General features: G+C 40.0%; 1 protein-coding gene across 4 annotated transcripts in view; it reads left to right on the forward strand.

The window, feature by feature from the left end:
- Nucleotides 1-14,424, forward strand: part of LOC149244118 (uncharacterized) — a 336,741-nt gene extending 322,317 nt beyond the window's left edge. For all 4 annotated transcript variants that reach the window (XM_089374743.1, XM_089374746.1, XM_089374744.1 and 1 more), the window contains 3 exons: nt 12,580-12,714; nt 12,880-13,046; nt 14,053-14,424. In XM_089374743.1, coding sequence (XP_089230869.1) covers nt 12,580-12,669 — 90 coding nt within the window. In that variant the 3' untranslated portion in view covers nt 12,670-12,714; nt 12,880-13,046; nt 14,053-14,424. The remainder of the gene's footprint in view (nt 1-12,579; nt 12,715-12,879; nt 13,047-14,052) is intronic.
- The last annotated feature ends 1,882 nt before the right edge of the window (nt 14,425-16,306 follow it).

Here is a 16,306-nt window from a genome sequence, read left to right on the forward strand (position 1 = left end):
TAAGGAGAAGCATAGGACAAGTGTGGGAATCGACTAGAAGTGACTCCCACTCAACTTGCACTTGCTTCACCTTAACTTAGCCATCTCACCATTCAAACTCGGCCTGATCTCCAAGTGAACTCGGCCCCAAAAATTGTAGAACTCGGTCACCTCAACATGCAGCTAAACTCGGCCTGCTGGCAGCCTTAACTCATCCTTGTGACCTGGCTTTGTGACTCATCATTTTACTGCCCCTTGAGTGCTTAGTTACTTCACTCAACTGATTGTGACCCTCAGTTGATTGGAAAAATGTTTTAATATGTTCCCAGTTATTTAATTTCTGTTTTTCCTTGTCTTTTTCCTCACTTTTTAAGTAAAAGTGATTTTTGTGAGGAAAAATCATTATTTTACACCCCAAAGTGGGTACTAGGATAATGTTGGTACTCTAAGGATGAAAATTGAGTACTTACATGCCCAAAAACATTTCCTAGCACCACTTTTTTATTTGTTACATAAAAATTAATATAAAGTTCCCGTCCTCCGGGAAATTTTTAATTATTAAGAAATCTTACTAGAATCTAATGCAATTCCGTGAGACTTTGGATAATGGCTAGCATGGTAATATACATTGACCCTAGACTTAGAAAACACACTGAAAGCCCTGTTATCCACCACTTCATGGGTGATATCACTAGGAAAAATTTTTCTCCGTGATGAAGCTCGGTCGTCATCTAGCAGCCCCTTGCAACATCCTACTAGCTCGTTGTGCTATTTCTCTGCCACCTGAGCTAGCCATGTGGTCCCTCACCCACCTGTATTGATCATATGTTTGAAGGTGGGCCTCCCGAATCTAAAGGTATGTCTTGTCATTTGGTAGTTGAGTATTGGGTTTACTTATCATGCATACTTCTAGGTATGGATTAATGGGGGGATTTGGCGGAAAGGGTGGGCTTAGTTTGTGCTCTTGTCCCCTTGATCTCCTTTGGATGCTACCCTTGGATCTTAGTCCCGTGGGATCTTGGTTCTAGGGTGGTACTACTCGGGAAACCCCGACTTTGGGTGCATGATCCCGCTCCTTTATCTGCATGTATTACTCCCTTTCCACTCACTATACCCCATTTATCATTTCTCCCACCTGGGTCCACATTTCCATTCTGGGTCCACATAGGGCCAACCTCCCTATCCCCTTTCCCCCACCTTGGGTTAGGCCTGGAATGATGCCTCGGAGGTTGAAGCAGCTAAAAGAAAAATAAAAAGGCATAATTGGCCACATTTAATAGGAAATTGTACCACAAAATGCAAAATATGGTCAGGAAAAAAATAGTTAGCACGTGGGCAAAAGCCAATACATGAGCTCTACCCCAATCCATGGTCGTCACCCTAGTTCCATAGGCCCTAGATGAGCTTCCTTTATCATTCAGGAACCCATGATTTTCCCAACCCATGGAAGGCAATGAACTGCCCTACCTAAAAGGGGGTAATCACTACTATATCTTACACATCATGCTCTTGTCCTTTGAGCCCGAGCAGTTAATAAAAGAAAATTCATAAAAGGAAAAAGGCATATTAAAAAGGGTGGAAAAATCAAGGTCGAGGCACCTCGTGTACCACGATTGCTCCCTCCTACACATTACAGACACAGGTGTGGGCTTTCCCTCATCCAACTACCCCTATGCTCCAATATGTGGCCTAGGGTTGCCCCTTTCATTCCCTATTCCATTCCACTTATTTATTACTTGCCACCCCCATCAGAGGGATGTACCTTGGACATACTATCTCCTTTAAGGGTTGAAATGACCTAATAAGGTACTTGGTTAACCCCCTTTGGAGCTTGGAGACACTAGCACATGCCAAAGGCCACTATGGAAGTGCCATTATAAAGTGCCCACTTTATTATCCATGATATGTAAACTCTTTTACCTGATTATTTTAATAATTCGTTGTACTAGAAGCTTAGGGGATGCATTGGATCTTATGCAGGATTACAGGTGGTTTCCATTTGGGCTTGGTCTCCCTATATGGGATCCTAATCCCCAGAGGTCTACATTGGTAGATATAGGGTGTGCATAGACAACCATTGGCCTCCACAGCAACAGACAACACTCCATGGATCTTCATCGATGCTCAAAGACTACTGGTGATCCACTTTTGGTATGATGGTGATATGCTTGGTACATTATGCCTAGCTGGCCCCCACAGGAGTCACACACCCCTGGAAGATGTCCCAGGACTTGTACGATGTCATGGCAACGTTCATTCCACCACTCATACCCTTCTAGAGGATCTACAGGCATCTTCGATTCATATGGAGACCCATGGGGTTATTTATGTGCCCTTAGATGCACTGGGAGCATCATAGGTATTACTTGGAGAACAAGGGGCCACCCCCTTGTCCATCATATTCCAAGGAATTTATTCATCAGTATGGCACTTCGGGACAATATAAGGCCTTTGGAGGTCCCTAGGGCATGTACATATTATTATTATGCCCCTTTTGAGGCTTATTTTTACACTTGTGAGCTAGTTTGGTGGGCTTGTCACCAATAGGGGTTTTATTTGCACATTATTTTATCATTAGGGGCTAATGTAGGTCCATAGGCTAATTCGAACTCCTTAGGAGGTTGTATATTGATGTTAGATACGTTCATTTGGATCCTCACTTGACTTGGGATCTCTCTAATCATAGAGAACTTCACATTTTGTCCTTGGAGGATATTTTTTGGAGATGGATGAATTTTGACGTATGGATTTGGGCTATTTTTCTTGTCTCAGAGCTTTGTCTTGCAAATGAAATGTTGGTGGGATATATTCTATAATGTTGTAAGTAAATTTTGACGTTGTTATTCTTGTTGCTACATGCTACTAAAATTCGGGCTCTGCATAATTGAAATGTGGAATTAAGCATGTTTTAGCTAATTTAATATATGGGCCAATGTTATATGAATGAAATGTCCTAAAGATCATTTTCTCGAAAAACTTGCATCATTTGCTTTGAAGTATAAATGCTTGAAAGTCACTTTTCTTTTCTTTCTCTCAACATTGGATGAAGCTGACTTTCTGGGCCTCCTTGATCAAGAAGCTAAGTTCTTACTCATCATCATGCTTGACTCCATATCCCCAAGTGAAATAGGCACTGATCCCTAAAAAGGGTGGTCATCTCCTTCACCTTTTTCACCTTTTACCACTTTTTCCCCATGTCTAGCCCTCAAAGGTCACCTAGGGCATCAATTTCCCAGGAATTGACCCAAGGAAAAACTTCGATCTCCTACAGGGTACTGCGCTGGTGGGTCCCCTCCCTCTCCTCCAAATTTGAGGCAATTATAATAGTGGAATCTCCGGGAATCCCAAGCCCTAGCTCTATGATCGAATTTTGCCTAGGCATCCCTAAGGCTAGAGCTCAATAGGATCAATTCAACCTTTTGAAGTAAATACTCTTATTTCATCCTTTCCTTTCACCTTGTTTAAGATAGGAACATCATTGGTTGCTACATTGCATCCCTGAGCCTAGGCTGGGTCCACTTGGCCACGAGTCGTCCCACTTCTCAATAAAGATTATTTTTTAAGGACCATTTGGGAATCCAAGTTTCTCAAGGATTATAGGGATTGATAACTTCATATATAAGTCTATTCCTTCTCCCTCAACCCTCCAATCCTCACCCCTTACCCCTGGAGGATCAAGTTCCTTGCTTAAAGAGCAAGCAAGTTCCATTCTTCACTCCATCCTTGGGAAAGGGTTTTCAAGGTCACTTTTCACCTATCCGTTGACATATACTTTACAAGTGATCCTTACACTACCGGGACTCCTCTCAGTGTTGAAAGTCCGTAAAGAGTAGGTAGACTTAGCTGTGGTGATAGTGGGCTGAGCCTCTAGCGTTGCCCTTAACCCAGCAATTGACCTCTTAGGAATCCCTTTTAGGTCCCCTGCTGGTTTGAGTGGTAACATTTCTAGCGTTGTTGCCGGGGACACAAAATGTGTGTTTTGTTTCCCATATGACATTGATATGTCATTATTGGCGACTCCATTGGAAGAACGAAGCCCTACTTCTTCATTGAACTTTAAGGATGCTTGTACGGTGAATCCAACATTTTTCTAGCCATCTTTAATTTCACCCTGGCGACTCCTACATATGTTTCGTGTATACCTCAAATAGGTTGTCATTCTTTTATAAATTTACCTCCTTGGACGTTGCTAGCATCCCTGGACATCCTAATCATGTTGCAGGGAGGATGCTACGTGGGATGCCTGTGTTTGATGGTGATCCACTCTCCGCAATTGACCACGTAGAAAGATTTAATGCACATGCTTCAAGTGAGAAGGTTGTCCACCAAGATGTCCTTATGTTATTGTTCATGGGATCTCTCGGTGGTCATAACTCATCGTTGCATAATCATGAACCTAGAGGCATCTTATCTATTGAAGAGTTTGTTGATGGCTTTCTTAGGAATTTTCAGGTACACCCTGCACTAAGCATCCAAGAGGAAGCCTTCATCAAGCATCATCAAGACATTAAGAATCTAGGTAATGAGCAAGAAAACGAGTCCTCCTCAGGTCCACATGAATCTAGGTAATGAGCAAGAAGATGAGTCCTCCTTGGGTCCACATGTTGAAAATAATGATTTTGAGGACATGTGTCGGGAAGTATGAATTTATGGAAAATGAAATTGAGACCAACCATACCTTTTTGAAGGATATTACTGCGGGTGAATCCTCTTTTGAAAACCTTGAGAGAGATGACCCCATTGACTCCTTGAAAGATGACATTGAGGATTATTTTCACATTGAAAAGGAGAAATGGGAAATTGCTGGTCCTCAATTTGATTGTGCTCCCATTTACGATACCGACAGGGAGGATGAGGATGAGATTGGTCTTCCCTTGCCCTCAAGCACTATTAAGGATGACATACTCATTGATACCCTTGGGAAGGAGAATCTTTATTTTCCTTTGCATAAAGAGGGGCAATTGGAAGTAATCAATTTTCCTTTTAGGAGAGACCCAATCTTTGATACCAAGGAGATTGATAAAGCTTCCACTTCTCCTGAGTATGATTCTATGTTCAAATCACTTGAGCCTCTAGATTATGATTTTGGGAAAGCGCAACCTGTTGAATACAATACATCTTTCTCCCTTTTTCCTATTGGTCATCATCTTGAGTCCTCATCAAATGATTCCTCCACTCTTGGTCATATGATCTCAAGTAAATATGAGCCTTTTCCCCCTCCTGAGTATAATGTCAAGGAAAATCCCTTTATCGATTATACTTTTCCTCTTTGGATGCGCCCTCAAGGTTTTGATCACTCCATAGTCTCCCTTCTCCAATATAATCATCATGGGAAACCTACTTCTCTATCTCATCAGCCTCCCTTTCCTACCCATTTGTTAATTTTTGGTATGTTCTATGCTTAGACCAATTTACTTCATTTTTAAATATTAGCCCAATGTCAATATTTAAATTAGTAATCACATCAACATGATAGTAAAGTGTAGATAGGACATGAACATAAACAGTAGAAGACAAGCCAAGACAAGAGGACACAAGATGTGGCACTAGCCAGGGACAAACCCCAATGTGGGGAAACCCTTGATCAATTCTTCTTTTATTCATCAATAGTTCAGCAAAGAGAGAGATAATACAAATACATTTGAAATCACACTTTGACTTGCCAAAATAAGAGATCAGACATCAGAGATCTTCACCATGAAGATGACACAATGTGGTTGTAGATCTGATGACAAGGACTGGAGATATGTAGTAGATGATATGCCTAGCACAACTCAACCAATTACCCAAATACTGAGGCTATCCTTCAATAAGACTCTCCTTCCTTTGCTGCTTCACTGATCATGACAAGGCTGCTAATCTGGCACCTTTCATATGCTGCAAGGATTAATGCATTTCATGGCAGACTTGGTCACTAGATAGGGCACAAACGTTGTGTGCTACAACACTCTAAACAAACCCCACAGTCCACCTATTGACTGCGGCTTGCCTTCACACATTTGATCCAATTGTCTGTTGCCTGAGGGGTTGCTATCCTTCTTAACACAACACTTTAAATGCTTCCAACTGCTGGCTATGGTCTGCGGCCTAGCCAACAGTGGGTTGAGACTTAGGTTCCTTTGATTAGTGCCTCAATCCTTAGATCAATCCTAAAACCCTCGATGAGAGGAATCCAAAAAAAATATCAGAATCGGATGATCCTTAGAGACATGTTGGAATCGGATGATCCTTGGATCAATCTTAAAACCCTAGATGAGAGGAATCCAAAAAAAATATCAGCTGCCATAAATAAGATGACCCACATGGATTTTGCCCCTAGTTGCCAATTTTAACACCATCATAACCTGATGAAGGCCAGAAGCGATGATGTAAATAATAAGGACAATGGTGGAAATGATATGCTAGAGGTCTCCATCCATCAAAAGTTTATGTTATGAGCTTGGTTGTTGACATCTCTATATTTTGGTTACAAGAGAAGATCTCATGGACTAGATTACATCCTTTTCTTACCTCTTCTCACATAATCATCCATGTGTGGGCATCATATTTTCCCACCTCTCGTCCGCAATATCCTCCATGTGTTTTGGTTTGCATTTGCTTTGGGGTTTGCTGCATGAGTAATCATATAGGTAGGCATATTTATATTGACTTCATGATATGTTGGTTGCACTAGCTTTATGATTACACTTAATAATAACTTCGTTTTATGCATGTTAGGGTAGATGCATTGCATGATGATTTTTGCATTAGAACTAACCGCATATGATGTTTCTCAAGATAGATTAGATTGCATTTAGGTAAAAAAAATTGCATATTTTATTTCTTGTTGGTTTATGGGCTAACATTAAGCATAGGCGATCATAAGACACTGTGAAAAACATGCTACCCTGTGGTTTTGATCTTTGACATGTGGAGATAATAGGTCTATGGTGACGAAGAGATTGTTGGAGTTCTCGTGACCTCTCGCTCGAGCAGCCTCATCCACTTCTTCAAGAGATCACGCCCCAATTGGAGCCAGATGTTACCCACCACTTCATGGGTGATATCTCCAGGAGAATTTTTTCTCCATGATGAACCTCAGCCAGCAGTCAGCAGCCCCTTGCAGCGTCCTACTAGATCATTGTGCCATTTCTCTGCCACTTGAGCCAGCGATGTGGTCCCTCACCCACCTATATTGATTGTATGTTTGAAGGTTGGCCTCCCAAATCTAAAGATATGTCTTGTCATTTGGTAGTTGAGTATTGGGTTTACTTATCATGGATACTTTTAGGTATGGATTAATGGGGGGATTTGGCGGAAAGGGTGGGCTTAGTTTGTGCTCTTGTCCCCTTGATCTCTTTTGGATGTTACCCTTAGATCTTAGTCTCGTGGGATCTCCTTTATTGACCATTTGGTTCTAGGGTGGTACTATTTGGGAAACCTCGACTTTGGGTGCGTGGTCTCGCTCCTTTATCCACATATATTACTCCCTTTCCACTCACTATACCCCATTCATCATTTCTTCGACCTGGGTCCACATAGGGCCGACTTCCCTATCCCCTTGCCCCCACCTTGGGTCAGGCCTGGAATGATGCCCCGGGGGTGAAGAAGCTAAAAGAAAAAGAAAAAAGAATAATTGGCCACATTTAACAGGAAATTGTACCACAAAATGCAAAAAATGGTCGGGACAAATAATTAGCACGTGGGCAAAAGCCAATACATGAGCTCTATCCCAATCCATGGTCATCACCCTGGTTCCATAGGCCCTAGATGAGCCTTCTTTATCATTCAGGAACCCATGATTGTCCCAACCCCTGGAGGGCAATGAACCACCCTACCTAAAAGGGGGTAATCATTGCTATATCTTACACATCATTCTCTTTTCCTTTGAGCCCCGAGCAGTTATTGAAAGAAAATTCATAAAAGGCAAAAAACATATAAAGAAGAGTGGAAAAATCAAGGCCAAGGCACCTCGTGTACCAAGGTTTCTCCCTCCTACACATTACATACCTAGGTGTGGGCTTCCCCTTATCGAACTACCCCTATGCTCCAATATGTGGCCCAGGGTTGCCCCTCCCGTTCCCTATTCCATTCCACTTATTTATGTAACGTTCCAAACTTAAATAAATAGTGATATGCAAAATAAAATCGATTTGTGACACAAGGAAAAAAAATCAGCAAATGCTTATTAAAACTCCAAATGTGAGAACCAACTAAGACATTTTATTAATGAAATGGAGTAAGTACAATAATATGGAGAAATGCACTTGGGCTTGCCTCAAGGGCAAGCTTGATAGGACCCAGGTGATAAAACAATAATATCAAAGCTAGAAATAACTGCTCCTCTAATGCTTTACGTTGTCCCTAGAAACTACACTACTGGCTGGAAAGGAACTGTAAGAAACCCTGTCTCTGGTGCTTAGAAAATGCTGAAACTTTATATCTGGGATCCTTATCAAAAACCCAGAAAAACCCAAAAAGGGTTTGGGTTGAATCCAACCTCCCAAATTCGGCCTCCAATATGCCCTACGCAATCCCCAGCAATTTTGCACTGTCTGCTGCAAAGATACAGCTGAAAACCCCACCTCCGTTGTTCAGAAAATTATGAAACTTTATATTTGGGATCCTTGTTGAAAACCCAGGAAAACCCAGAATTGGTTTGGCCAGATTTTGAACATTCAAAATCGGCCTCTAATATGCTCCACACCCTCCAAGCTGCTCCAGAAAACAGCCTGCAATAAACCCCAATGAAATCCTCCTCCAATCTCATGAAAATGCAGCAATCACTTCTCCAAATATTTCCCTTAACCTCCACGGTAAAGTTCAACCTCAAAGACTGATACTCTACCCTCCACGTGAACACCCAGTGTTGCCTCTACACTGGCCCAAGAAGTGCGAAAATCACCCTGCAAAGTAGCACACTCCTCCAACTCCAAAACTTCTCCCAAATGCCAACAATCCTCCTATGCCTCCTCTCCGAAAAATCCTTCACCCAAACTCCTCTGCAAGAAGCCACAAGCAAACTCGGCCTCCTCTTCACTGCGTCCTCTAGTAATACGCACCACTTGGAGATGGATGCAATCACTGGGAATCACATTGAGATCCTCCTCCTGAAGAAATGAAAGAAAATCTTCCTAGGGTGGTACCCGAAGTCCCTCGAAGAAAGGGTGAGCTTGTCGTTTGAAGAACTCGTGTTGAACAACAAGTGACTCGGCTAAGCAACTCGAGTGACCAAAGAGAAATCGATATTACCAAAAAGATGATTGAAATGAGGAGAGTTGTCTTCCTTATATGGATTTTGTGGATCACTTTTCCCTCCAATTTTACCTCCATCATGGGTTCTCACTTAACCACTTCCATGCAAACCGAACTAGGGAGTGCGTATTTCCCTAGTGTGGGTGGTCCCCATGTGTAATTTATTCACAACAAAATAACTTCTCCTTAAGTCTAATCTCCTAATAAAAATTGAATGGGCCCTACTATCTCCAAAATTGGCCCCCAAAATGCAATAATTAGTCTCGTTCCAAATTAATTTAGGAAGGGACAAGACAATTTATCACTTGCCATCCCCGTTAGAGGGATGTGCCTTGGACATACTGTCCCCTTTAAGGGTTGAAACCGCCTAATAAGGCACTTGGTTAAGCCCCTTTGGAGTTTGGAGACACTAGCACATGCCAAAGCCAACTACAAAGGGCATGCCATTATGAAGTGCCCACTTTGTTATCCATGATTTGTAAACTCTTTTACCCAATTATTTTAATGACTGGTTGTACTGGAAGCCTAGGGGATGCATTGGATCTTATGCAGGATTATAGGTGGTTTCCATTTGGGTTTGGTCTCCCTATACGGGATCCTAACCTCCAGAGGTTTACATTGGCACATATAGGGTTGTCCATAGACAACTATTGGCCTCCATTGCAACATACAACACTCCACGGATCTTCATCAATGCTTAGAGACTACTAGCGATCCACTTTTGGGATGATGGTGATATACTAGGTACATTATACCCAACTGGCCCCCACAGGAGCCCCACACTCTTGGCAGGTGTCCCAGGACTTGTACGATGTCATGGAAGCATTCATTCCACCACTCAGACCCTTGCAGAGGATCTACAGGCATCTCCGATTCATATGGAGACCCATGGGGTCATTTATGTGCCATCAGACCCACTGGGAGCACCACAAGTATACTACTTGGAGAACAAGGGGCCACCCCCTTGTCCATCATATTTCGAGAAATTTATTCCTCAGTATGGCTCTTCAGGACATTATTAGGCCTTTGGAGGGCCCCACAACATGTACATATTATTATTTGGCCCCTTGTGAGGCTTATTTTATTTGGCCCCAATAGGGGTTTTATTTGCACATTATTTTCTCATTAGGGGCTAATGTAGGCCCATAGGCTAATTCGAACTCCTTAGGAGGCTATATATTGATGTTAGATACATTCATTTGGATCATCACTTGACTTGGGATCTCTCTAATCATAGAGAACTTCACTTTTTTTTCCTTTGGAGATGGATAAATTTTGACGTTGGATTTGGGCTATTTTTCTTGTCTTGGAGCTGTCTTGCAAACGAAATGCTGGTTGGATATATTCTATAACGTTGTAAGTAAATTTTGACATTGTTATTCTTGTTGCTGCATACTGCGAAAATTAGGGCTAGTTGCTGCATAATTGAAATGTGGAATTAAGCATGTTTTAGCTAATTTAATGTATGGGCCAATGTTATATGAATGAAATGTCCTAAAGATCATTTGTCTCGAAAAACTTGCATCATTTGCTTTGAAGTATAAATGCTTGAAGGTCACTTTTCTTTTCTTTCTCTCAACATTGGATGAAACGGACTTTCTGTGCCTCCTTGATCAAGAAGCCAAGTTCTTACTCATCATCATCCTTGACTCCATATCCCCAATTGAATTAGGCACTGATCCCTAAAAAGGGTGGTCATCTCCTTCACTTTTTTCACCTTTTACCACTCTTTCCCTAGGTCTAGCCCTTGAAGGTCACCTAGGGCATGAATTTCCCGGGAACTGACCCAAGGAAAAAATTTGATCTCCTATAGGCTACTGCATTGGTGGGTCCCCTCCCTCTCCTCCAAATTTGAGGCAATTCTAATGGTGGAATCTTCGAGAATCCCAAGCCCTAGCTCTAGGATCGAATTTTGCCTAAGCATCCCCAAGGCTAGACCTCAACAAGATCGATTCAACCTTTTGAAGTAAATGCTCTTGTTTGGCCCTTTCCTTTCACCTTGTCCAAGATAGGAACATCATTGGTTGCTACATCTCATCCCCAAGCTTGCGCTAGGACCACTTGGCCCTGTGTGGTTCCACTTCTCAATAAAGATTATTTGTCAAGGACCATTTGGGAATCCAAGTTTTCCAAGGATTGTAGGGATTGAGAACCTCATCTATAAGCCTATTCTTTCTCCCTCAACCCTCCAATCCTCACCCCTTACCCCTGGAGGATCAAGTCCCTTGCTTAAAGAGCAAGCAAGTTCCATTCTTCACTCCATCCTTGGGAAAGGGTTTCCAGGGTCACTTTCCACCTATCCATTGACATATACTTTACAAGTGATCCTTACACTACTGGGACTTCTCCCATTGGTAAAAGTCTGTAAAGAGCAGGGAGACTTAGCTGTGGTGACAGTGGGCTAAGCTTCCACCATTCCCCTTAACCTAGCAGTTGCTCTCCTAGGAACCCCTTTCAGGTCCCCTGCTGTTTTGAGTGGTAATAGGCTCAGTTAGCAATCACACTTCACCTTTGGAGGGTGTGAATGAAAAAACTCAATTAATTATTTATTGATAGAAAGTGAAAATAATTAATTAATTAAAGAAAACATTCTAGAGTGCCGTTCTTACTGATCAGGTCCTAATGGTCTAAGTCTGTTACATAAGTTCATCATGCTAGTGTCATTTTATACAATCCCCCATGGCCGGGTACGGAATTTGCATAGAGAGAGAAGATAGAGGAAGATAGAAGAAGAGAGAGAAGAGGGGGAAAGATTTGTCTTACTGGATTTCTGAACATTGAAAAAATGATAGGTGCCTTGTACATTGGGCCATGGGGTTTTCATTTCTGCTTGGTACAACTTAGCAGGTAACACAGCGCATCCCAATCTGGATATGGAAAATACTGAAGGACAGCTTCTGGCAAGCCAGTAGTTTTATTCATGAGCAATGCAAGAGTACTTTGGAACTAGCTTACAGGACATCGTATTATTTTACAATACCAATACCTTTGCTCAATGGTTTCTTTTGGCATGACCAAGTGTTTAAGGTCACCTTCTTAAGCATTATCAAACCTTAATCCATGATTTCAGAACCTTAATCTGATGTCGTAAATTCTGTTCATCTCATATTGTGTTTCCTTTTGCAAATTTTATTTGTAGCCTTGTAGGACTTATACCCTACTCTATTGTGCTAAAAAACGATAGGTTGAAATACAAACATCTAATCTAGTGCTGGTTACAAAAAATTGTATTTCAATGTTGACGCATCTTCCAACATGTAAATATAGTTGACAATGGACTGGTTTTGGAGTTTTGTTTTGTAGGAAATTATTAGTTAATTAACAGATATTGAATATGGTGCTGATAACCTAAATTTGGCAATCCAGATTGAGAAGAATTATGTGAATGGTAGATTGAAGGCCATTACTGCTTACTTTGGGGATATCTCATTACCTACTGGAATTAGGCATGCTTGATGCAAACATGTGATACTAAGAGTGGCTCTGTATCGGTTTTTGGTGGTAAGCACTCCTTTTTTATCAGAAAGTAATGATCACACTTTTTAGATCCATATATCTTGAATATTCCCTTAATTTGGACAGCTACCTTGAAATCTCATTGTAGTTTTTGATATTTGTGATCTTTGTCAATGTTTATTATTGGGACATAAATCTTTGAAAATACAGGTCTGAGAGGGTGGGCAGGACTACAAATGCATTCTTTTTCGAGAAAAATGAGTTGAAAAGCTTGCTAGTGTACGATAATGAAGTATACTCCATGAATGATTAATGGTTATTGGAAACTCTGTTGCCTGCTGGGAGTTCTTGACTGTGAAACTGTGATGGGTTATTAGGTATGTGAAACAACTTTTGAAGTTAAACTATTTTGTAATTGTTCTTTGATTTGGTATCATATGTTGATGTGCAAATGCATATTTTTTTGCAAAACTTCAAAATACTTACTGTGCATTTTTAATTAGTTTCATCAAAGTTTAGGATATGTTTCATTTCCATCCTACAATATTTCTAGCAATTCAATTCCGTGGGAATATGTAGGCACAAGCATATTCTCCCTTCTCTATTATCCCCTTTACACAGTAGGCTTCTTATCGGTGTATCATAAACAGTCTGAACCTCCAGTGTTGCCATCGTTTTTGCACATTTAAACATTTCTACCAATGGAGTAAATTTCGTTTATTACATCAGACAGTTCATTGCAAGCCTGGACGTGTGCATGATTTATAAGGGATTCATTAATACAAAGATAAAATATAATATGTTTCACAAAGAAGCCATTTTTATCTCTTCCGTGGCATTTTTCTTTGATCCAACAATGGAGTTGCAAATGCTACTAATTTAGGTGCTTGTGCTTGGGGAGCCATTTCTGTTTGATGTTTTTCACATTTACAAGCTCTGCTCTGGTTTTTGTTTCCCAAATGCTTCATCTTTTGTCTTTCTTTATTGCAAATGATAGAAACACTTGGTTATGCTGCTTTTATAGGTCTATTTAAAAGAAAATTGTTTTCAGCCATGCAAAAAGTTACTACATTGCCCTTCTTACAAACTTGTTATATCTGTAAGTCATGTTTAATGCATGCTTATTTAGTTTGGGTTGCTTGTTAAAATTGAACAAGTATATCATAGAGAAGTGCTTGGAACTAAAGTAACATGACACATCCTTCTGGGGTGTCATTTTTATATCCTACATGTTGGACACATGAAATGATAGGACATGTGTCATAAAATGGGACACTTGCCAAACATGTGTCGGACATGTGCCCTAGATGTGTCTGGATGTAATGTGTTGGATACCAAGGTGCAAAAAAATGTGTTTCCTAATTATATGGGTTTGGGCTGCAGTGTTGAGTTGGCATTAGTCAACTTGGAGCTTAATGAACCAGTGCTAGAATTGGGCACTTCTTATTATTGTGATCCCCTTAAAGGGTCATCCTCAACACTACTAGATGCAGATCCTGGATTGGATATAGAGGAGGATGGAGGAGAGAGCAATGGTAATGGTGGTGATTTTGATGGCTGACATAGAGGAGGGATACTGAAACTTGAAAGTGATGAGCTTTGTGATTCATCTATCTACCATAATATCTACCCTATTTTGTATTTTCGCCATTGGCATTCCCACCTGTAGTGTCACTGGTTCAGTATCTATGTAATACATTTTGATTTTGATGTCATCAAATGACATAATGAGAAAGCTACAATTTTTTATTCTTATTTCAGAACTTTTATTTTGTGACGTCTATGAAATATTCTAATTTCTTGTGTATTTCATCATCATTGTAGTAACTAGTTTTATTAATATTTTGTAAATGTTCTAATTCCTAAAAAGATAGATCTTTATATTTAAATTTCATTTTGTATTATTTATATGCCCCCATGTTCTGTTTCCAGGTTCAAGGTGTCCCTTGTCAGACTTTTTTTCTTTTCCCTTGACCCCTTGTCAGAGACTTGTATCCACATGTTTGTGTCCGTGTGTCATGTGATGTGATTTAGACTAGGAATAAACTCTTTCACTAATAATATATGCAAGCGCATAGAACTGATCATTGTACATTCCACAGAAGTAGAAGTGGATGCAACCTGCAACCCGAAAAGTGGCAAACGAGCCACCCTATGCATTTTATAACAGGGGAAGACAAACGAGCCACCCTTTGCATTTTATAAAAAGGGCAAAGACAAACGAGCCAGCTATGCATTTTATAATAGGGAGAATTCCTCGAAGACAAATTAGCCACCCATGCATTTTATGATAGGGAGAATTCCTCGAAGACAAACGAGCCACCTATGAATTTAAAATTTTTATATTAAGGAGAAGTCCTCAACTGAACAATAGATCATTGCACGACCAAGGGCTGGCTTTGGTGGAATATGGAGTGGGTATTCATAGTTTAACAAGGGATAAGTGCCGTGTTGGCTAATCGCTGCTCTTCATGTCAATATAATAATTTGTAAATACGATTTTAAATGAAAAACATTCTTTAAAAAAAAGTAAAATTGGAAATTTAAATTTGTTTTTCTTGTTGCTATAGTAGTTTGTAATGTTGCTATAACAATCTGGAAACACTTGTGAAATTTAAAACATACTTTACATGATTACTTTGAAATTTAAAACATACTTTACGTGATTTATTGTGTATTTTTTATGTTATTTGTATGGCTCTTAAACTAACTAACTAAATCATGCGTTATGGTTGATGTATTGCAAACTTACAAGTATGAGCATACGATGTTCATGATTTTCATGCATATAGATGATATTTTCCAAGTATCTTAAAAGCTATTATAACTACAAAGTAAACTAATAATAAAATAATTACTTAAACTGTTGCCTCCACACCAATAAAATCTCACGGCATATCCTAAACAAGAGGGATTGATGTTGGCTAATACATGTAAACATTATTGTTAGCCATATTCTATTAAAAAATTGCTCATAGTTCAACAATATTATGGTGAACAAACATTGCATGTGTATTTGTGCAACACCAATTCAAGATCTCTTGCTTTTTGTGGGCACTTTGTGCTAAATAGTGCACATATTTATGCACCCTTGCTTGTCACATAATGGACACAGAGGGTGACCCCACACATTAATCAAGAAACTCTATGGCACAAATGCAACATGAATTCCAATGCATCGAACATAGGCCAAAAAATGGTGCTAAAGTTATTTGTACCTCTTGAAACCAATGACAAGAAAAAATAATCTGAGTAGGTGTGCATTAGTCTAGGATGAGTATAATGACTTCAAAGAACTCCAACAATGATCAAAATGAGCAAAGTGAAATAAAATGCAAAAAAGAAAATCTCCTTTAGAATATTGTATGCATAATAAGAGAGTAGATATGTCAAGCTATGAGACATGGTACATAACTGAGTCTTGGGTAGCTACAAAACAAGTAGTCACAACTAGGTGTCTTCACAATGAAGAACTCTCTTAGCATGCTTTAAGATTATCTTTTTAATTGGCTAACTCAAATGAGTATTATTTGACATCATAAACCTTAAATCACAATTGATTAAACACCAAATGAACACTTTTTTTTTTATACCAAATATTTTATTTTCAAACTTACATTATCAACTTTGTTTATTT

The sequence above is a fragment of the Pinus tabuliformis genome, chromosome 8, assembly GCF_031772625.1.
Source record: "Pinus tabuliformis cultivar Carrire ecotype Pingquan chromosome 8, CPIR1, whole genome shotgun sequence".
NCBI lineage: Eukaryota > Viridiplantae > Streptophyta > Pinopsida > Pinales > Pinaceae > Pinus > Pinus tabuliformis.